Below are 23,090 nucleotides of genomic sequence, written 5' to 3' on the forward strand. Positions count from 1 at the left end.
CTAAGTTTCTAGTTACTAATAAGATGTGTTAATGGTAGCCCATGTGGATAACTTTCCCCTTTCGTATGAGGAGTTTCAATCTCTGGTCACCAGAGCTGCAATTGTGATGTCATAATGCCTCATTCCACCATCCTCAGCTGTGATGTCATAATGGCTGAATTGTCCTATACTTGTTCACTTTTATTGCATAGCAGTGATTTCACTTTCAAGAGACATTTTTTTTCTTTAAGAAGGGAGTTATCAACGTTGGCTGCCATTATGATATGTTATTTTACAGTCAACTCAGATTCCATATTATGCAATGAGACCTAGTTATTAATAACTTGGGTTAACAGTAAAAAAAAAAAAAAAATATATATATATATATATATATGTCTTAATAGTAGCCGACATTGATAACTTTTCCTCTTATTTTATAATTCAACTCCCCAGCAGATGGTAACATTCGGGGGCTGCATATTCCTGGTATGATATTTCTCATCCAGCTCTACGAGAAAATGAGTGATAATAAATCTGGCAGAGTCTTTTCTTAAATTAAATCATTCCAATTAGGCAATTATTAACCGTTTGGCTGATTATTTTCGGAGCAGTGCTCCACTGGATCCTGGAAACTGGGTCATGTTTTCCTAATCTGATCAGCTCTACTGTAAAAACCGTGTTTGAACAAGTACAGGCAATCCAGAGGGGGGAACTCTGTTTCCCTTCACATCTGGATCGCACCCAAAAGGGTTAACTGGGTGTGGGATGCTGGGAAACCGCCTAGTAGGGGATATGTTGGACTCAGTTCTCAGACAGCTCTGTGCAGAGTTATACACCTATGGAACGCTGCCAGACACTTGAAGTGTTTATTTTTGCTAATTTCCCCTCCCTCTGGCTATGCCCCCCCCACCCCCACCCCCAAGCAAGCTAGCAAGAAATGAAACTAAGAGCAATGCTCAGGCAGCATAAATAGAGGCAGGAGTTGCACACACAGCTGAGTGTCGGAGAGGCCAGCCAGGAAAGTCACAGATAAAACCCCCCCAGGCATCCTGCATCCCTTGCTCCAGCTGCCTCACCAGTTAGACTAGGTGCCAGCATGGCTCTCCGATTCTCCGTCTTCTGTCTTCTGATTCTTATCATCATCTGCTGCTGGAAGACCTTGCAAGGTAAGACTGGAAAGGATTGGGCTGGGAAGGGCCTCAATTGGGAACTCCACTAATATGGAACATGAGTGGCCAGACTTTAGGGTAGATATCCTGCAAACAGGATGGTTGGATAGGCTGGCGTGAGCTTGGCATTTGGAACCTAGGACAATCCCAGGTGGACTTTACAGTCTATGATCCTGAAATAAACTAAACTAAACCTTGGGTTTATATACCACATCTTCTCCACGGTCGTGGAGCTCGGCACGGTTTACAGGGGTTGGGCTAGAAAGGAACTCCAAGGGATTATAGAGATAAGAATAAAGAGAGTTTAGAGGGGCTTAGTGTACCAGAGAGGGAAGGAAAAGTGACATTTCTGAGAATAGCCAAGTTTTCAGATGCTTACGGAATAGTTGGAGGGAGCTCAAGTTACGAAGCGGGAAGGTAAGATTGTTCCAGAGCTCAGTGATTCTGAAGGGGAGGGAAGTCCCTAGTTTACCAACGTGGGATATACCTTTTAATGAGGGGAAGCATAGTTTTAATTTTTGGGTGGATCTGGTGGAATTAGGATTTGAGGAATTCCAAGATAGTGGAATAAAAGGAGGAAGGATGCCGTGTAGGATCTTGAAGGTTAGGCAGGCACGTTTAAAGTGGACCCTGGAAATTACTGGAAGCCAGTGGAGTTTGGACAGGAGTGGTGAGACATGGTCAAATTTACTTTTTGCGAAGATAAGCTTAGCTGCGGTATTCTGGATTAGTTGGAGTCTATGGAGGCTTTTCTTTGTTAGGCTTGAGTAGACAGAGTTGCAATAGTCCAATCTGGAAAGGATGGTGGATTGTACGAGGACGGCAAAGTGTTTTTGATGGAAGCAGGATCTCACTTTCCTCAGCAAAGAAGAGACAAGTTAATCTAATCATGTATTTTTAAAAATGAGTATCACTTATGGGCAGACTGGATGGACCGTTCAGGTCTTCAGCTGCCGTCATTTATTATGTTATCTGGCACAAACTCAAAGAGTTGCAACATTCCAGAGCTGAGATTGTGATGTCATAATGCCTCATTCCACCAATGCCTAAGAGCCAATCTCAGCAGTGATGTCACAATGGCTTGATTAGATGGCAACTTCCACAGTTGGAACCCAGGACAATCCCAAGTGGACTTTAGAATCTACGGCCCAGAAATATCAAAGAAGAGACAAGTTAATCTAATCATGTATTTTTATTGGGTATAACTAATGGGCAGCATGGATGGACCGTTCAGGTCTTTATCTGCCATCATGTACTGTGTTACTATGTTAGGGGGCTGCTGGCTGCAGATAATAATCCAAGGCTCTTATTCGAAATGCAAATGTTTGGGGACCAGAGAGCCGTCATGTCTTTTTGCTCCTCAATAGCTGCGGGGAGGGAATTTTTCAAGGACTCAGGTGTTCAAATCGCTACATCTGGTCAATCTAACTAGGTAGAGTTTCACAGGTGTGCAGACTTGATTTTCAAGTCTACGCGCGCCTTCTGCAACATGTTCTCGCCCCGCAGGAACAGCAGCTACAAGACGCGAAGCCTTTTCTGTGCCTCGCGCAACTCGTAGCCAATTTCCATCGTGAAATGACCCACTGCTAGCGCTGCTGTCTTGTACAGTATAGGGTTACCGGAACGTCCGGATTTCCCCCGGGCATGGCCTCCTTTTCGAGGACACGTCCGGACGGCTTTTCAAAACCCGGCACTTTGTCCGGGTTTTGAAAAGCTCCCTTGAAATCGCGTTGGGCAGAAGGGCATCCGCGCATGTGCGGATGCCCTCCTGCCCGACGAGAGCAGGCAGTGGGGGGTGGGGGAGGGGGGGGCGCTAGGGTTTGATTGGGGGCATGGATGGGTGGAACTGGGTGGGCCTGGGGGGATCCGGATTTTACTAAAGTAAAATCTTGAAACCCTAGTCTTGTAGCACTACTAGAGCACTAGACAGCCCCCTTAATAATCTATTAAAGAGCTACCAGGTGCCAGAATACAAAAATACCCCACACAAAGGGGCCCAACGCAGGAGCCAAGCACTGACAGCTTAGCATTCAACTTCCTAACACATATTTTGCTTGCCGTATATGAAAATAGACCTTGCATAAAGCGAGTGCATCAGATTCGTGCACGCACGGTTCTGTGCTAAGGGCAGCTAGAGATGCGTGCGGTTTGGAATAGAAAAACAGTACCGGTACACGTCTGTGCATGTGCATAACATTTTTACAATCCCTACTATTTTTGCGCAAAATGTGTGCTGATACTTTTTTTTTTTTTTTTTAGCTCAGACCTGGGCCCAGCTCTGGCTGCCCTTAGCTCAGCACCTGCTTCCTCATGTTCTTCACGGAGATCAGAAAAATGTTGTGGGTTCTGTATGTTGATAGTTAAAAAAAAAAGAAATGGGCATGAAACACTCAGAAACACCACCACAGGAGATAGGTCCGACTTTGCCTCCTTACATTTGGCATTAAAGCCCTGGCACTGTGCCATGCTTTGCTGCCTTCTGTGCACTCATCTGCATCTTTGCATCCCAGCTAATTGCCTCATAACCACCATTGTAAATATGTCAATCCATTTTTCATCCTTTCCAAAAGCAGAAAAACCAGACGCCACTCAATGAAATGATATGGAAATACTTTGTTTAAAAACAAAATAGTTAAGTTCTGTAACATGTTACCAGAGGATGTGATTGCAGGGGTTAGCGTAGCTGGATTTAAGAAAGGTTTGGACAAGTTCCTGGAGGAAAAGTCCATAGTCTGCTATTGAGACCGGCATGAGGGAAGCCACTGTTTGCCCTGGATCGGTAGCATGGAATGTTGCTACTCTTTGGGCTTCTGCCAGGCACTTGTGACCTGGGTTGGCCACTGTTGGAAACAGGATACTGGGCGTGATGGACCTCCGGTCTGTCCCAGTATAGCAGCTCATATGTTCTCACACAAATCCTCCGTATACAAAGTCTATGACATAAATCCTTTGAAAATAGATGTATATAAGAGGGTTCTTTTTTTAAAAATAATTCTTTATTCATTTTTTACATCAAATACAAAGTGCAAACATATGAACAATCAAGTAATATAACCTACGGCACTCTATTCCAACAAATAATATTTATTTATTCAATATTCTATACCGTTCTCAAAGGGGAGCTCAGAACGGTTTACATGGATTTATTCAGGTGCCCAAGCATTTTTCCCTGTCTGTCCTGGTGGGCTCACAATCTATCTAATGTACCTGGGGCAATGGGGGGATTAAGTGACTTGCCCAGGGTCACAAGGAGCAGCGTGGGTTTGAACCAACAACCTCAGGGTGCTGAGGCCGTAGCTTTAACCACTGCGCCACTCTAGAAATCAAAATGTAGTGAAAGTGAGCCAAGTATAGGACAATCAAGCCATTGTGACATCACTGATGAGGTTGGCTCTTATTGGTGGAATGAGGCATTATGATGTCACAATACCAGCTCTGGTTATCAGAGGCTTTAACTCTTTACACTTTATTTATTCACCTTTCTATATCATTCTCCCAGGGGAGCTCAGAACAGTTACATTAATTTATTCAGGTACTTAAGCATTTTTACCTATCCTGTCCTGGTGGGCTCATATTCTACCTAATGCACCTGGGGCATTAGGTGACTTGCCCAGGGTCACAAGGAGCAGCGTGGGATTGAACCCACAACCTCAGGGTGCTGAGGCTGTAGCTTTAACCACTGCACCATTCTAGAAATCAAAATGTAGTAAAAGTGAGCCAAGTATGGGACAATCCAGGTTGGCTCTTATTGGTGGAATGAGGCATTATGATGTCACAATACCAGCTCTGGCTATCAGAGGCTGAAACTTTTCACACTATTTATTTGTTCAATTTTCTCTACTGTTCTCCCAGGGGAGCTCAGAACGGTTTACATGGATTTATTCAGGTACTCAAGCATTTTTCCCTGTCTGTCCCGTGGGCTCACAATCTATCTAATGTACCTGGGGCAATGGGGGGATTAAGTGAATTGCCCAGCTGTGTTTGGCTCCACTATATTGCTCTTGCCCACCAAGGTGCCCCTCAGCTTACAGCACCTGGTATTCCCAGGTAGTCTCCCCTCCAGCCTCTGATAGTAAGAGCATGCCTACTCAGGGCGGCCAGGCCATAGGTGGCATTGGTAGCACCATTTTGTAAAGGCTGCAGATTGCGCTCCTCTAGGAAGCGAACACGGGAAGAGCGGCAGAATTCTGGGATTCTTTGCCTAGTGAAATACCGGGCTTTTTAGGAAGGTGCTAAAAACATAGGTCCTCTTTTACTAAGGGCTCCTTTTACGAAGCCGCATTAGCCGAAAAACTACCGCCTGCTCAAGAGGAGGCGGCTAGCGCGGCCGGCAGTTTAGCGCACGCTATTACGCGCGTTAAACCGCTGACGCGGCTTCGTAAAAGGAGCCCTAAGCCACGGTAGAGGTTTCAGAAATATTTTTGATTAAGCTGGGTGGCTATTATGATTCTATTTAACTCTTTGTAAATGATTTGTGGGTATGGCATTACCTTTTCTTGTAACCCGCTTGGAACTTTGTGGTTAAGCGGGATATAAATATGGAAATTAAATTAAACGTTTGCATATTGTTAGCTCCTATTAAAAAAATCCTTTTCAGCATCTGTGCGCCCACCAGATTGTGCAGAACAGCTGTGCTAACCCTGCACAAAGTCTCAAACACTTTATTGCATCGGATCCAAAGTGTCTTTGAATTTATTGATGTTTTTTGCGCTACTGGGTATATCAGGGTCGTTTCAAAAAGCTATGAGTGTAGTTACAGTATATCTATGGAAAACTATATCTATGGAAAACCTCTCATATACTGACAGACTGAAAAAGCTGGGGCTGTTCTCCCTGGAAAAGCGGAGACTTAGAGGAGACATGATAGAAACCTTCAAGATCCTGAAGGGTATAGAAAAAGTAGACAGGGACAGATTTTTCAGATTACGGGGAACCACAAGTACAAGGGGGCACTCGGAGAAATTAAAAGGGGACAGGTTTAAAACAAATGCCAGAAAGTTCTTTTTCACCCAGAGGATGGTGGATACATGGAACGCGCTTCCGGAGGCTGTGATGGGCCGGAGCACGTTACAGGGCTTCAAAGAAGGTTTGGATAGGTTCCTAGAGGATAAAGGAATTGAAGGGTACAGATAGGAGTAGCGGTAGGTTATAGGGATAGTCTGGGACCACTGCTCAGGCAATGGGCCTGATGGGCCGCCGCGGGAGCGGACCGCTGGACGAGATGGACCTCTGGTCTGCCTCAGCGGAGGCAACTTCTTATGTTCTTATGTTCTTAACTTGGGTGCCAGCATTTACGCCTGGCTTCAGCAGGCATAGATCTGGGACCTATAGCTAGGCATAGGCATTGCCTCTAAGAGCAATTCAATAGAGGGGGTGCCTTATAGAACATAAGCAATGCCTCCGCTGGGTCAGACCTGAGGTCCATCACGCCCAGCAGTCCGCTCACGCGGCGGCCCAACAGGTCCAGGACCTGTGCAGTAATCCTCTATCTATACCCCTCTATCCCCTTTTCCAGCAGGAAATTGTCCAATCCTTTCTTGAACCCCAGTACCGTTCTCTGCCCAATTACGCCCTTTGGAAGCGCATTCCAGGTGTCCACCACACGTTGGGTAAAGATGAACTTCCTGGCGTTCGTTTTGAATCACACTCAATGCTATTTGTTTTCTGGAGTTGAATTTTGAGCGCTATTCGTACATTTCCCTCCTAGGTGTATAATGTGTGCGTGAATGTTCGTATTCTCATCATGTGGACTCTGTATCAATGTGGTATCCCATCTCCAGACTTCCTTAATTCAATATCATGTAAGGAGTTACAGATAGCAGAACTGGACACTCTGCTGGGGTCTCAGCAAAAATGTATATATTATCATCTTTTCCTGGGGGGGGGTCATACCTTTTCCTTGCATCATTATGTTCTGGTTTTCACCATTGCCTTCTTGTCCAATCTTGTCCTCATCCATTAGGATCATCCCAGGTTCAGTCTCCTAATTGGCACCTCATCCCCTCCCCTCCAGGCAGACATTACTGGGTCAGACCAAAGGTCCATCTAACCTGGTATCCTGTTTCCACAGTGGCCAATCCAGGCCAAAACCCTAATAGTAGCAGCATTCCCCCATGTCTGTTTCAATAGCAGACTATGGACTTTTTCTCCAGGAACTTGTCCAAACCTTTCTTAAACCCATCTGTGTTAACTGCTGTCACTACGTCCTCTGGCAACGTGTTCTAGAGCTTAATTATTCTCTGAGTAAAAAAAAAAATATATATATATATATATTTCCCCATTGGTTTTAAAAGTATTTCCCTGTACCTTCATCCAGTGTCCCCCACTCTGTAATTTTTGATGGAATAAAACTTTGATTCACTTGTACAAGTTCTCCGACACTCAGGATTTTGTAGACTTCAATCATATCTCCCCCCTCAGCCATCTCTTTGCATTTCGATTCTTCCAATGCAAGACTGCTGTGTTTTGTGTTAAATATATTTACCAAATTCTTCAACATTCGTCATGCTTTCTTACAGTTCTAATTCATGGCGAACCACCTGTAATATGTCAGATCTTTCCTTTTACTTGAAATCTTTTTTTTATTGGTAAAGAGAATAACAACCCACAACCACACGTGACAGATAAGAATTGACACTTTTCCAACAGTATACAAAAAGAGGGTCACCCCCCCTAAAAGGACTGGACTCTGATGTCCTACTAGGTTACAAAGGGACCCAACCCCCCTCCTCCTCAAAGACCCCAGAGCAAAAGGAAACCAGGGTCAGACAGGGGGGGACAGGATGCAACTGCAGTCTGTTCAAAATTCGACTCCGACTCCTCAGAGACCAAGTTCGAACAAAGTCTCTTTCCTTTTAATCCTGAGATATCGCTCATGAAAATGCTGAATGGCACTTGGTTCAGATCTAATCCCTGAAGCACTCCGTTGATAACCGCTTTTCCTTGGCGTGGAGTTCATTTGCTTATAACAACCAACAGCTGTTAATTTTCCAATTTTTTTGTGAAGCATGAGGTCTTTTGTAATGTGAGGTCCTAAGCTGTAGCTTTGTTTAACTTAGACATAAATCTAGCCCTGACCCTAACTTCTGGCTGAACAGTGTAGTCATTTCATATTAGGCCCCAAATGGTTCAAGAACTATTAATCTAAACAAATACATTACATATTTTCATTTCTTTCATCTGTTGAATTATCTGCCTAGATGCCACGTGTACGAGATTGGTATGAACCATGCACATTCCCACCTTATAACTTAAGTGGCTTGTTTTAAAAATGGTCTTCACTTTGATATGACCCTCCTTCCCAGCCCACAGAATCTGATCGTAGATTGGAAATAGGGCCAGCTTTAGGGTGGGCACACAATGGCAGAAGAGACCAGGCCAGAAGAGGTTTGGCTCACTGGCAGAGTTGCTGCCTCTTCAGCCAGAGGTTGTGCGATCAAATCCCGGTGCTGTATCTTGTGACCTTGAGCAAGCCACTTAATCCTCCAGTGCCCACCGCTTTGAACGTCAGCTTTGAAATGCCAAGACCACCAAAAGGCAGTATTCAAGTCCCCAATCCCGTTCCCTTTCATCAAGTCCAGTATCCTGTTTCCAATAGTGGCCAACCCAGGTCACAAGTACCTGGCAGAAATCCAGAGTAGCAACATTCCAGAGCTGAGATTGTGATGTCATAATGCCTCATTCCACCAATGCCTAAGAGCCAACTGCATCAGTGATGTCACAATGGCTTGACTGTCCTATACTCAGCTAACATAAGAATTGCCATACTGGGACAGAGTGAAGGTGTGGCTCATTGGTGGAGCCAGAGGTTGTGAGATCAAATCCTGGTGCAGCTCCTTGTGACCCTGAGCAAGTCACTTAATCCTCCGCTTTGAACGTCAGCTTTGAAATGCCAAGACCACCAAAAGGCAGTATACAAGTCCCCATTCCCTAAACCAGGGGTCCCCAAAGTCCCTCCTTGAGGGTCCAATCCAGTCGGGTTTTCAGGATTTCCCCAATGAATATGCATGAGATCTATGTGCATGCACTGCTTTCAATGCATATTCATTGGGGAAATCCTGAAAACCCGACTGGATTCGGCCCTCAAGGAGGGACTTTGGGGACCCCTGCCCTAAACCTACCCAAAGACAGTACAACTGGCTGTCAGGTTTAATTTTTTTACTAGATTTTTGATAACCCACCTTTCTGTGGTACAATCAAAGCAGTTTACGTATCACACACAGGTATTTTCTCTGTCCCTAGTGGGTTCACAGCCTCAGGGGTCCTTTTACTAAAGCTTAGCTTGGACTGACTGATGTTAACATATGCCAAATGCCAGATAGCCCATAGGTATAAAATGGGACACATAGAAGGGTATTTTCAATAGGATGTCTATGTCTAAGATTGGATGTTTTAGGAAAGACGTCAAGAAATCCAGAAGAGAAAATGTCCATTCTCAAAACAGCAAGAAATCTTTTTTTTTTTTTTTTAATGACCTATGAAGAAGTTTTGGTCCTTAGTAAGTCTATCCTTTTTGGCCATTTTCAAATATAAAGCTGTCCACATGAAAAATGCACAAAAGCAAGTTTTCGTCTAGGCAGCCAGCAGTCTTAGCAAACTGTTCAGACAGCTGAGTATAGCAGAAGGGCTTTTCTAAGAAGGTCACGGTACTGAAGGGGATAGACTTGGTAGATAAAGACAAGTTGTTCACCCTCTCCAAGGTAGAGAGAACGAGAGGGCACTCTGTAAAATTGAAAGGGGATAGATTCCGTACAAACGTAAGGAAGTTCTTCTTCACCCAGAGAGTGGAACGCTCTTCCGGAGTCTGTCATAGGGGAAAACACCCTTCAGGGATTCAAAACAAAGTAGATAAAGACAGGTTGTTCACCCTCTCCAAGGTAGAGAGAACGAGAGGGCACTCTCTAAAGTTGAAAGGGGATAGATTCCGTACAAACGTAAGGAAGTTCTTCTTCACCCAGAGAGTGGTAGAAAACTGGAACGCTCTTCCGGAGTCTGTCATAGGGGAAAACACCCTTCAGGGATTCAAAACAAAGTAGATAAAGACAGGTTGTTCACCCTCTCCAAGGTAGAGAGAACGAGAGGGCACTCTCTAAAGTTGAAAGGGGATAGATTCCGTACAAACGTAAGGAAGTTCTTCTTCACCCAGAGAGTGGTAGAAAACTGGAACGCTCTTCCGGAGGTTGTTATAGGGGAAAACACCCTCCAGGGATTCAAGACAAAGTTAGACAAGTTCCTGCTGAAGCAGAACGTATGCAGGTAAGGCTAGTCTCAGTTAGGGCGCTGGTCTTTGGCCAGAGGGCCACCTCGTGAGCGGACTGCTGGGCACGATGGACCACTGGTCTGACCCAGCAGCGGCAATTCTTATGTTCTGTAGTTAATTTCACATTAAAAGTCCCAGGTACAGATGTCACAATATCTTGCTTATATTGTATGGTGAGCCCTCCAAAACCCACCCAAAATTTACTGTACCCACCTGTACACCACAACAATAGCCCTTATGCCTGTAGGTATCATCTTTAGAGATTCTTAATATTTTATCTATGTAACTTAGATAAATCGTTTTGGAAAAAATTGGTATAGAAGTTTTGAAAATAAATAAATAATGTAGATGCAGGAGGTTTTGGAGGGTAGACCATAGAATATACTGTCAGCAAGATATAGTGACATCGGTGCCTGGGACTCTTAATGTGAAATTCTCTGCAGTAACCCTTAGAACGCCCCTCTGCACTCTAGGCTCAGATGCCCGTGTTACCATCTGACGCTGCTTGGGCTGAGAACTTTTCAGCAGCCCCTTGTAATACAGGCTAGAACAGTGGTCTCAAACCCGTGGCCCGCCAGGTCCTATTTTGAGGCCCTCGGTATGTCTATCATAATCACAAAAGTCGAATAAAACAGTTTCTTGATCATATGTCTCTTTAGCTATAAATGACAATATTATTATTAAGACTTAGCCAAAAGGAAAGATTTAGAAACTATAAAGTTTTACCACAAGCAAAATTGTCATTTCTTTACAAAGACATTAACTATTTTTTTTCTGAGGCCCTCCAATTACCTACAAATCCAAAATGTGGCCCTGCAAAGGGTTTGAGTTTGAGACCACTGGGCCAGAATGTACTGCTCTTTTTCACATCTTTCGGTGGTGAGAGGGGGGTCAGTGACCACTAGGGAAGTAAGGGGGTTCAGTTTGGGTACCTTGTTACCATTTAGATCAGGGGTCTCAAAGTCCCTCCTTGAGGGCCGCAATCCACTCTGGTTTTCAGGATTTCCCCAAAGAATGTGCATGAGATCTATGTGCATGCACTGCTTTCAATGCATATTCATTGGGGAAATCCTGAAAACCCGACTGGATTGCGGCCCTCAAGGAGGGACTTTGAGATCCCTGATTTAGATGCTTTTAAAACAGGTCTAGCTCCAAACATCTAAAAAAAAAAAAAAGCCCAGGACCTTTTGTTAAAAAGTTTGATTATGCCTGACAGGCGTCTGTGTCCTAAGCCCGTCCTAAGCCCACCCAAAACATGCCTCTACCATGCCTCCTTAATATTTGGATGCACTGGAGACAAAACAACCAGAGATCTAGAAAGTCTGTTTTGCGAATGCCCACTGGGACAGACAGGGAAAAATGGTTGAGTACCTGAATGTAAACCCACTTAGGCCAGGGGTAGGGAACTCCGGTCCTCGAGAGCCGTATTCCAGTCGGGTTTTCAGGGTTCCCCAATGAATATGCATGAGATCTATTTGCATGCACTGCTTTCAATGCATATTCATTGAGGAAATCCTGAAAACCCGACTAGAATACGGCTCTCGAGGACTGGAGTTCCCTACCCCTGACTTTGGCTATAAGTGGTATATAAATACTTACATTAAATAAATAAATAAATCTTTTATGGCCATTTGCAAATATAAAAACATCCGAACAAAAAACCTATAAACAAGTCATTGGGATGTACAAGCAGCCAGCATCCTTAGCAAACTGGCCAACATCTGAGCAGAGCAATGTTTCTCAACGCGGTCCGGGAGTCCTCCTTGCCAGTCAGGTTTTCAGGACATCCAGTTAGAAGTTACCCGCACAGCTTGGTAGGTGCATGGCACAAAGTGTTATTCTGTGTATTACTAGATTTCACAGTTATTATATCTATATATTCTATTCATTAATAATTGTGTATCTAAAATTATTACGGTGATGTGCTCAGACCTATAACCCAATAAGTAGTGAAGTCACTACAATGAGTTTAACAAGGGGACCATCATTGCAACCACCTGTCCCCGACCCTCCCTAAATGAACTTGAACTTATTCAGATACTATATTTGTACTTATCTGAATGGAGAGGTTTTTGTTGTTGAACTTGGTCTAGTTAAATCTCAATGGTGACTGTGTTCTAACAGATAAAGTGGCGATTAAAATCCAAAGGTGATTATTTTTATCGTCATCAATTCCCGTCCCCCCGACTCGAGTTTCTTCAAATATAGTATCTGAATAAGTTCAAGTTCATTTAGGGAGGGTCGGGGACAGGTGGTTGCAATGATGGTCCCCTTGTTAAACTCATTGTAGTGACTTCACTACTTATTGGGTTATAGGTCTGAGCACATCACCGTAATAATTTTAGATACACAATTATTAATGAATAGAATATATAGATATAGTAACTGTGAAATCTAGTAATACACAAATTGATAGTTATTCACAGAGTAACACTGTATATTTCCCCATTATTGTTCAATACAAAGTGTTATTCGCCATGTCCAGTGCGCAAACCTACAAGGGGGCCATGGCCAGGGGTGGATAGTGGGAATTCCTAAAAGTTATGCGCGTACCAAATGGTCGGCGCATAACTTAGGGACAAGCATTTAGGCCTATTTTATGATGCACTGGCGCTAAACCTTTGCTATAAGGTGCACGCAGCTTCACGCTTAGCGTTAATTTTTTTATGCGCCATATACAGAATCAGGTCCTAAGTGTACAGTAAACTTGGCACTTCAGACCAGGATATTCCTTTTAGCATTTCCGTTCTATTCCTCTCACCAACGGCAGCGTGGACACCGCACACAAGGCTTCTCCTTCGATGCAAAATGGCGCCTTTCAGGTTAAAACCAAAGCTCTTGACCATCAGGAGTGTGCTAGTAGGAACATAAGAATTGCCGCTGCTGGGTCAGACCCGTGGTCCATCATGCCCAGCGGTCCGCTCACGCGGCGGCCCCTAGGTCAAAGACCAGCGCCCTAACTGAGACTAGCCATACCTGAGTACGTTCTGGTTCAGCGGGAACTTGTCTAGCTTTGTCTTGAATCCCTGGAGGACGCCTTCAGTATTTAGCCAGAAATTCACCAATCCTGACAAACTCTGCCTAATACAAACATCCTACATATGAGCCAGGGATTCAAGTCTTTTTTTTTTTTTTTTTCCCCATTTTCCATGTTTTTCTTTTAGTTTCTGGGAACAACATCACTCCAGATTGCTGTCTGAGAGTCAGCCCAACAGAAATCAGCGCTAATAGGGTGAAAGACTACCGACTTCAGACTGCAGAGAATAACTGTAACATCAATGCAGTAGTGTAAGTACCGACATATGTCTGCTTGTGCGTCATTGCGAAAAATGGAACCGATTCAGTGCTCTGGGCTGGTGAGAGTCAGGCCAATAGAACCTAATTAGGTCACTATTGAGACTCGGGAGGGAACGCTTTAAAAAGTCATAAATGTTTAGTGCCACTAGCCGGACATGCAGCGGTGGTGAGTAGAAGTGGAAACCACTTGCTGTTGGTCACAGCAATAGTCATTGCTGGGGTGGGACAGGATTTGCTTATTCTCGAATGGACCTTAGGTGACTGGATTCCTTCACAGAATACCTACAGTGAGTGGTATAGCGAGGGTATGAAGTACCCTGGGTGGTGGTGCTCCCCCGCACACTCCTCTCTGCGCCACACTTGTGCCTTCCCTTTCCCACCCCTGTATCTCTTAAAATCTTCGCCAGCCCGAGCAGCTTCTCCAGCCTGCCGCTCACGCTGGGCTTTCCCTCTGACCCACGACCCGGAAGCGATTTCAAAGGGAGCCAGGAGGGCGCGAGCATGGCTTGGGGAGTGGAGAGGTGCCAGTGCCCCCACCACGATGGTGTCCGGGGTGGTCTGCTACTACTCCTCTCTGCCCCATCTTACTAGGCAACTGCCTACAGTATGTGTTCGCAATTACGCCGACCGACTGTTGAACTTGCAAACATCTAAACGCAACAAGAAATGCACTAACTACACACAGCGGTGGGAATGCCATCTTTGTCCCACCCATGCACCGCCCTTGTGTAATAATAATAATAATAACTTTATTCTTCTATACCGCCATAGTCGAAAGACTTCTAGGCGGTTCACATTCGAAGAAGGCTGGACAATCAGCGAAGTACAGGATGTAAGAAGAGAGTTACATAAGAAATACCGTGTTTCCCCGATGATAAGGCAGGGCCATCAAATAAGACAGCCCCCCTTTTTAGAAAAAATTGTAAAATAAGGCACCCCCCCCCGCAAATAAGCCACCCACCGATACCTGCGCTTACCCGAATCGGGTGGTACGGTGGGTGACTCCGTGTGGTCCCTCCGTCTACCGCGGGGGTCGGCAACCCGCGGCTCCAGAGCCGCATGCGGCTCTTTTCCACCTTTGTCGTGGCTCCGGTAGTGTGTCACGCAGGCATGCAACTTACAAGTCCGGCGTCGCGGCGGGAAATAGCCATGCTGAGCAGTGAGCTCAGCACGTACACAGATGAAAGCCTTGCTTGCTGATTGGTCCGGCGGCCGTGCCGCCGGACCAATCAGCAAGCAAGGCTTTCATCTGTGTAGTGCTGAGCTCACTGCTCAGCATGGCTATTTCCCGCCGCGACGCCGGACTTGTAAGATGCACGCCTGAAAAAGAAATCATGCTGGCCGGGGTCGGTGTCATGCTCCGGAGATCTACAGCCTTCCTATCTCCCTCTCCCTTCTACCTGCTTCCGGCCACATCCCCTGCTCCGCGGCTCTCTTCGGCAACTCAGCAGCAGCGATCGACACAAGCTTCTGACGTCGGGGCCTACCCTCTGCGAGTCCCGCTTGTTTCAACTTCCTTTTTCCACAAAGGCGGGACTCGTAGAGGGAAGGCCTCGATGTCGGTAGCTTGTCTTGATCACCGCTGCTGACAAGTTGCTGAAGAGAGCCGCGGAGCAGGGGGGTGTTGCCAGGTGCAGGTAGAAGGGAGAGGGCCAGATGCAGGACTCGTGGGTGAGGGAGCAGAAGAGAGAGAGAAAGAGAGAGGGGAGGGAAACAAAAGGAAATATTTCATACTGGGCTGGGCCGGAGTGGAGGGAGGGTGGAAAGATTCTAGCTACAGGGTGCAGTAACAAAGGAAAAGGGGGGGGGGGGAAAGCTGAAAATGGAGATAGTGACACAAAGAAGAGAAAGGGTAAGCAGGACCTACTGAATAAGGATAGAGATACAGAGGGGACATGAAAGGGTAAATAAGGCATCCCCCCGAAAATAAGCCCTAGAGCATATTTTGGCCTTCCAAAAAAAATAAGACAGTGTCTTACCATCGGGGAAACACGGTAGATAAAAGAACAGCAAAAACAGCAAAATTACATCAGGGGAGAGAGAGGGAGAATATATCATTTAGAGGCTTCCCTTCAAGATATGCACCATGCAAGAGAGTCAACATGTAGGCGGTTCGCTGGCTTTGATGCCTATACATAGGCGCCTAGATTGGCGTGCCAGACCAATGTAGGTGCCTATATTGTTTAAAAAGCTTATTTGGTGCCGATAATTGCCAATTAACTAAATAATTGTAATTGATGTTAATTGCACTTCATTGGATGGTAGGCGCCTACCAGAAAGTAGGCGTGGTTAGGAGGGCAGATGTGGATATGTTTTTCATGTAGTTGCCTGTTTTGGACGTAGGCGCACTTGTTTCGGCCAAGAAAACCCTGACATAAGTAGGGTGCGTCTAAGGCAGTGGGCTCCTTTTAAAAAGGTGCGCTAGCGTTTTTAGTGCACGCAGATTAGCGCGCGCTAACCCCACACTACGTGGCTAGAAATAACACCAGCTCAATGCTGGCGTTAGCGTGTAGCGCTCGCTATTTTGCACTAAATGCCCTAACGCAGCTTAGTGAAAGGAGGCCAGGGTCTCTCAAACTGTGGGCCCCAAAGAGATTCCAGAATTTGACTTTATTTTTAAAAATTCCTTTCAGAAGTATACACTAGAATAGAAGATATATACATCACATACACAAGAAGAGTCTGTCAGTGTTGCGCACATCAGTGTGTGGAAGGATATAACTAGAGAAAACCAAAAAAACTCTGTGGAGTGACGACGTTCCTAAATGAACTTTATTTGAAAGTGTCAAAGTTCCAAAGGTCCACTGAAATCATCCACATAAAATAGTTCCATCCACATAAAAATAAATCATCCACATAAAAGCCTTAAAGGACCTAGCCCGCTAGAGATACAGGACCCAGCTCGGTCCGCGTTTCGACAAAAAGTCTTCTTCAGGGGTCCCTGGGAGTCCTATAAAGGTGAGTACGTGGGAAACAATTGTGTGGTGAGCCGGAAGTGAGACACTGCTTGCATTTGCAATGGAAATGCACTTGTCTGGGTAGTTATATCCTTCAAAAAACAAAAGGAATTGACCCCGAAATATCCACAAAGAAGAAAATCCAGAGAAAACCAAAAAAAATTCTGTGGAGTGACGATGTTCCTAAATGAACTTTATTTGAAAGTGTCAAAGTTCCAAAGGTACACTGAAATCATCCTCATAAAACAATTTCATCCACATTAAAGTAAATCATCCACAAAAGAGCCTTAAAGGACCTAGTCCTTTCCATTGCAAATACAAGCAGTGTCTCACTTCCGGTTCTTTTTCTACTTTCTCTCTCTCTCTCTCTTTTTCTCTCTTTTCCTTTCTTTTTTTCTCTCTCTTCCTCTCTTTTTTTCTCTCTCACTCTCTCTCTCTTTTTTTTTTCCTCTCTCTTTCTCTTTCTCATTAAAAGGCGTCATGTATGCAGGTAAATTAGGGAAATCCCATTTCTTCAAATTCACTGAGATTTGGAACAACCTCCCTGCCCCGCTGCGGAACCTAGACTCATTCCAATTATTCCGAAAGCATCTGAAAACCTGGCTTTTTTCCAAAACGTAAAGCGATCTATTTAAAATGTAAAGCTAGCTATCCTCTTCATAACCTCTAATTTCTTATTATGTCCTTCCCTCATTTATTGAATTACCTGTAAACCGTGCCGAGCTCTATCTTTATGGAGATGATGTGGTATGCAAACGTAAGGTTTCGTTTCTCTTCCTCTCTTTTTTTTTCTTTCTTTCTTTCTCTCTCTCTTTTCTCTCTCTCTCTCTCTCTCTCTCTCTCTTTTTTGCTCGCTCTATCTCTACCACTCTCTTTTTTTCTCTCTTTTCCTTTCTCTTTTACTCTCTCTTCCTCTCTTTTTTTCTCTCTCACTTTTTTTTTCCTTTCTCTTTCTCATTAAAAGGCGTCATGTATGCAGGTAAATTAGGGAAATCCATTTTCTTCAAATTCACTGAGATTTGGAACAACCTCCCTGCCCCTAGGCGGAACCTAGGCTCATTCCAATTATTCCGAAAGCATCTGAAAACCTGGCTTTTCTCCAAAACGTAAAGCGATCTATTTAAAATGTAAAGCTAGCTATCCTCTTCATAGCCTCTAATTTCTTATTATGTCCTTCCCTCATTTATTGACTTTACCTGTAAACTGTGCCGAGCTCTATCTTTATGGAGATGATGCGGTATACAAACTTAAGGTTTCCTTTAATTTAGTTTCTCTTCCTCTCTCTTTTTTTCCTCTCTCTCTCTCCTTTTTTTCCTCTCTCTCTCTTTTCTCCCTCTCTCTATCTCTCTCTTTTTTCTCTTTCTTCCTCTCTTTATTTTCTCTCTCTCTTCTTTTTTCTCTCTTTCTCTTTCTCATTAAAAGGTGTCATGTATGCAGGTAAATTAGGGAAATCCCTTTTCTTCAAATTCACTGAGCTTTGGAACAACCTCCCTGCCCCTAGGCGGAACCTAGGCTCATTCCAATTATTCCGAAAGCATCTGAAAACCTGGCTTTTCTCCAAAACGTAAAGCGATCTATTTAAAACGTAAAGCTAGCTATCCTCTTCATAGCCTCTAATTTCTTATTATGTCCTTCCTTCATTTATTGAATAACCTGTAAACCGTGCCGAGCTCTATCTTTATGGAGATGATGTGCTATGCAAATTTAAGGTTTTGTTTAGTTTAGTCTATTGCATGGTGCTTAGAATCGCTTAATGCGTAAATGGGCGTTTCTGTGGGCAGAGTGTGACTTAAATGCCGCTAAGCGCAATTCTCCCCAAACTGGGAGAAGAGTGTAGAAAATTGAATGAATGGAGACCATAGTACTACATTTCTGATATGAAGCTGCATCGTTAGGCTGAATTGCCAGCTTTTTGGAAATTGTCCTCTCAGTGTTCAAAACTTCATTTTCTTCCAAAGTGCTCTGCTTCAATCTTGCTTTTATATTTCTTTTGGGAATAGGTTCATTACTAAAAGGAACATCCGTATCTGTTCACCTCCTAATAAGAAGTGGGTGCAAAAGCTGATCGAGAAACTGAACATTCGCAAAAAAAAGGTAGGCATTATCTTCCAAAGATATCTTTCTTTTTGTCACTTCATCGTGCTGCGAATTGTCCCACCTGCCTGCAGCTTTATAACAGTGACTACCAGGGGCACAAAAGGCCTGGGCCCCCAATCGCCTATCAAAAGTGATTAAATGAGACAGAAGTTAGGGCACAGTGGGTCCCCCTCCTGTTGTGGGCCCTCGGGCATTGCCCTATCGTCTCAGTGGTCAGTTCTGATAGTGGTTAAAGCTCCAGCCTCAGCACCCTGAGATTGTGGGTTCAAACCCCACACTGCTCCTTGTGACCCTGGGCAAGTCACTTAATCCCCGCATTGCCCCAGGTACATTAGACAGAGTGTAAGACACTGGGACAGACAGGGAAAAATGTTCAAGTATCTGAATAAATTCATGTAAACAGTTCTGAGCTCCCTGGGGAGAACAGTATGGAAAATTGAATGAATAAATAAGCCTTCTTGTCATGTGCAGGACCCGGACCATAAAAATCCACCTGGCGCTATTCTCATCGGGGGAAGCCACTGCTTGCCTTGTATCAGTAGCATGGAATGTTGCTACTCCTTGGGGGTTCTAGAATCTTGTTACTCTTTGAGATTCCAGAATCTTGCTATTCTTTAGGATTCTGAACTGAATGTTGCTACTCCGTGGGTTTTGCCCAGGTACTAGTGACCTGGATTGGCCACCGTGAGAACGGGCTACTGGGCTTGATGGACCATTGGTCTGACCCAGTAAGGCCATTCTTATGTTTTTATGTCTTTGATGTCATTCTTTTTTGGAACTCTGGGCTCCAAACAGACCAGTGATCAAGTCTTTGATGCCACCATTCATATTGTCCCTGAATCCTGGCACCAAAGAGAATGGGTTGTCCCAACTGAGGCGGGCCTCTTGCAATGATTGTCCACTGCTTGCTTTGATCAAAGTGGGTCTCAGATATCTTCCTCCTTGGCACATTAAGTTCATTCTGTATAAAACAGGGATCTCAAAGTCCCTCCTTGAGGGCCGCAATCCAGTCGGGTTTTCAGGATTTCCCCAATGAATATGCATTGAAAGCAATGCATGCACATAGATCTCATGCATATTCATTGGGGAAATCCTGAAAACCCAACTGGATTGCAGCCCTCAAGGAGGGACTTTGAGACCCCTGGTATAAAAGAATTAGAACCGTATATCTGATAACTCAGGTTAACAGTAAAATAATATTTCTTAACGATAGCCGGTATTGATAACTTCCTTTCTTTTATTCACTACAGTTAATATAAAACTTCAAAAGTGTGCTCTACCATGTGAAAAGTATAAATCCAATGAACAGTAACCTTGTTGTGGAAATAATAACATCTGTCTCTATTTCCTTTTGAATTTTAAGAATGCACGTCATCATAAGAAGACTTATTGAAGAGGCTTGGGTTTACAAGGGAAGTGACGAGTGCTAGACGTTTCAGCGGAACATCTGAAGCCTTCGTTCATTTTAACTTGTCTACAGCGGGCAGCTTAAAGCCAAATCCATTGGAAATGTGAATGCATATACTTGGTGACAAGGGACTTGATTATTTCTTTAGCATCTTATCTTCTTTGGAGCTTTTTGTGACTTTTTAACTTTCTATTTACGCTTTCCAATTTAACATTAAAGGCCGCATTTGGGTTCAGAACAGAGAGGCACCACTGCAAATTTAAACAAACAACTACGATCTGGTAGGTAGATGTATATATGTAGAGAGAGAGAGCTGTCAACTCCGGTAGATGAGGAGGGTTCTCATAGGAAGAAAATTACGCCCTTAGAATGTGTGGCATCACAGTCTCAGATATTGGAATCAACCCATGATAGCCATTACGAAGAGTCACTTATTGAGAAGGGGTTAGCTGTGTAGTGCAGTAGTATGAGGAATCAATAAATAATTCTGACAAAATATTGGTATTAACGCATTAGACAATCACACTAAAACCATGTAAGTTCATTGGGATTAAGGGCTTCCCTTCTAATGACTATCTGAGTTTATACCGATTAGATACTAGACTGTTTTCTTACAACTGTTAGATGTAGGAATTTTCTGGGCGAAGGAGGGCTCGCCAACAATTTGCATTGGTTTCCAAGGAAGTGAGAAGGGCACATAACATGATTTGGAAGAGATTATAAGCAACAGCGCCCCATAAATTAATTTAGGAAACAGGCCCAGAAAGTTAATGGTACCATACCTCTCTGGGTTAACCCTTGGATACAGGAGCTAAATCTGCCCCTTTAACTCAAGAATCTTCACTCCCTTCCCTCTTCCACTACAAACATAAACCTCTTTACATGATGTTGAAGTCTCCAGAAACTGACTGTACTTCCCAGTAGTGCTGCCCGATTCAGGGGGAAAAAAATTGATTCGATTCGATTCAGCCTATTGAATCGATTTTTCAATTTGATTCGATTTTCCTGCCCAAGTGGATGTTTTTTTCAAATATCCTAGTGGGTTTATTTTATAGCCTCTTCACCCCTTTTATAGCCTCTTCACCAGCTTTGTCCTCTCCTACCCACACTGGCGCTGTGGTGTAAACAAAATAAACAAACAAAAAAGACTTTTCCTCTCTCTCTTAAATCCTAAGCTCACAAAATAGAAAATAAAATTATTTTTTCTACCTTTTGTTTCTGATCATTATTCAGATCTTATCGGTCTCCGGCTCCGGTTGTCTTCTGATAACTTGCTTACCAGGGTCTCCTTCTTTCTTCTTTCTTCATGCTAACCATCCATCTGCCATCTCTGTCCTCCCCTTCCGTTTCCCTTCTCTCCCCCTTTTTTTCATCTCCATCCACAGATCCATCTTTTCTGAATTACCCTTTCATCCTTCATCTCTCTCTCCTTCCTCACCACCCCAGGGTCCACCATGTCTCCCTTTTTCTTCCCAACTACCTCCTATCCAGTATCTCTATCCCCCCTCCACACCATCCCTTGTGTCCAACTTCTCTCCCTTCCCTCCCTAAATCCCATTGTCCACCATCTCTCTCCCACTCCTGTTTTTAGATCTTTATTTCTTCTATCCTTCCCCCCATCTCCGGCAGGGTAGTGAATTGCATTCGCTACCGCCGCTTTTGTCTGGCCAGGGAGGAGAGGAGAGAGCCTTGCTGCCGGGAAGGAGAGAGCCTTGCTGCCGCCGATCTGCACAGAGATCCATTCGGGCTTTCTCTCTGCCACCGGAGTCTTTGCTTCGATGTAACTTCCAGTTTTGCAACTGAATCGATTCGAATCGCGAATCGGGCAGCACTACTTCCCAGTGACCATCAAGAGTCACATTTACATTACTGAAGATTATTCTGGTTCCTTTTAGTACTCAAATTCACGTGCCAGTATTTGGCATGTAAAGGATAGAGTTATAAAACTGGACAATGAAAACACTATCCTCTACCAAAAGTCCAGTTCACCTCTCGCCACTCTGGTAAAGAGCGACTAAAATGCCAATCATCGTAAACAGCCCATGAGCTCAATAAACCCCAGTAGGTGAACTGTGACACCTCTTTATGCTAATTTGTTGCTGCTTTCTTGCTAAACAAGAGACAAGGAAACGGCTTGACTCTACCATACCCTACCAATACCATACAATTGCTTGTATTCCGCATTCTTCCAGAAATGATTCAACGTGAATCGCAATAAGAAGGTAACTCAACAGTAAGAGTAACGGAGATAGCAAAAATATTACAACTGATTCTACACCGTACTTTGTATACAAGAATGTTTAAGACTCTTATCAATCTGCATTTTGTTTACAAAGTTGCCTTGATCAAAAATCAAAAGCCTATAACTTGGAACCAAAGAGCGAATGTAATGCTAGCACGTAAATGAGTATCAGTAACTGGTATTTATTTACCGGCGTAAGATCTAAGGCGCCCTGCTACCAAGTACATGTCAAAGTCATTTAGAGTCCAATTCTATATATATATATAGCACCCCAAAAAATCAGTGCCAACTAGAATAGCACTTCATGCACTCCTATAAAATGCACATGCCATATATAGAATCATGCCTAACACCAGTGCGTGTCATACTTGGCCAAGGAAAACCAGGCTTAAATACCTGCACCTAAGTTGTGCACGGATTGGGCATGGATTCTATAACAGTGCGCACCAATTTTACGAACGCCCATGATCCATCCATGTTCCTCCCCTGGCCACTCCCCCTTTTCAGATTTATGCACTGGAAGTGATGTGCTCTTCGTAGAATGCGCCTATCATCTCCACAGGCGTTCTAATTAGTACCAATTAACGTCAATTTATAGGCTGATTAAGTTTGTTAAACAATCAAGCTCTGCTCACAAATGAGCTGCGTGCACAATTTAAGGCACCATATACAGAATTGGGGG

General features: G+C 44.1%; 1 protein-coding gene across 1 annotated transcript; it reads left to right on the plus strand.

Moving 5' to 3' along the window:
- The first annotated feature begins 950 nt into the window (after positions 1-950).
- CCL19 (C-C motif chemokine ligand 19) lies at positions 951-21,202 on the plus strand. Its single transcript, XM_033929245.1, has 4 exons — positions 951-1,145; positions 13,572-13,695; positions 18,662-18,755; positions 20,122-21,202. The coding sequence occupies exons 1-4, from the start codon at positions 1,076-1,078 to the stop codon at positions 20,149-20,151; spliced, it is 318 nt and encodes a 105-aa protein (XP_033785136.1). The 5' UTR covers positions 951-1,075; the 3' UTR covers positions 20,152-21,202.
- The last annotated feature ends 1,888 nt before the right edge of the window (positions 21,203-23,090 follow it).

Source organism: Geotrypetes seraphini, chromosome 1 (genome assembly GCF_902459505.1).
Source record: "Geotrypetes seraphini chromosome 1, aGeoSer1.1, whole genome shotgun sequence".
NCBI classification, from domain to species: Eukaryota; Metazoa; Chordata; class Amphibia; order Gymnophiona; family Dermophiidae; genus Geotrypetes; species Geotrypetes seraphini.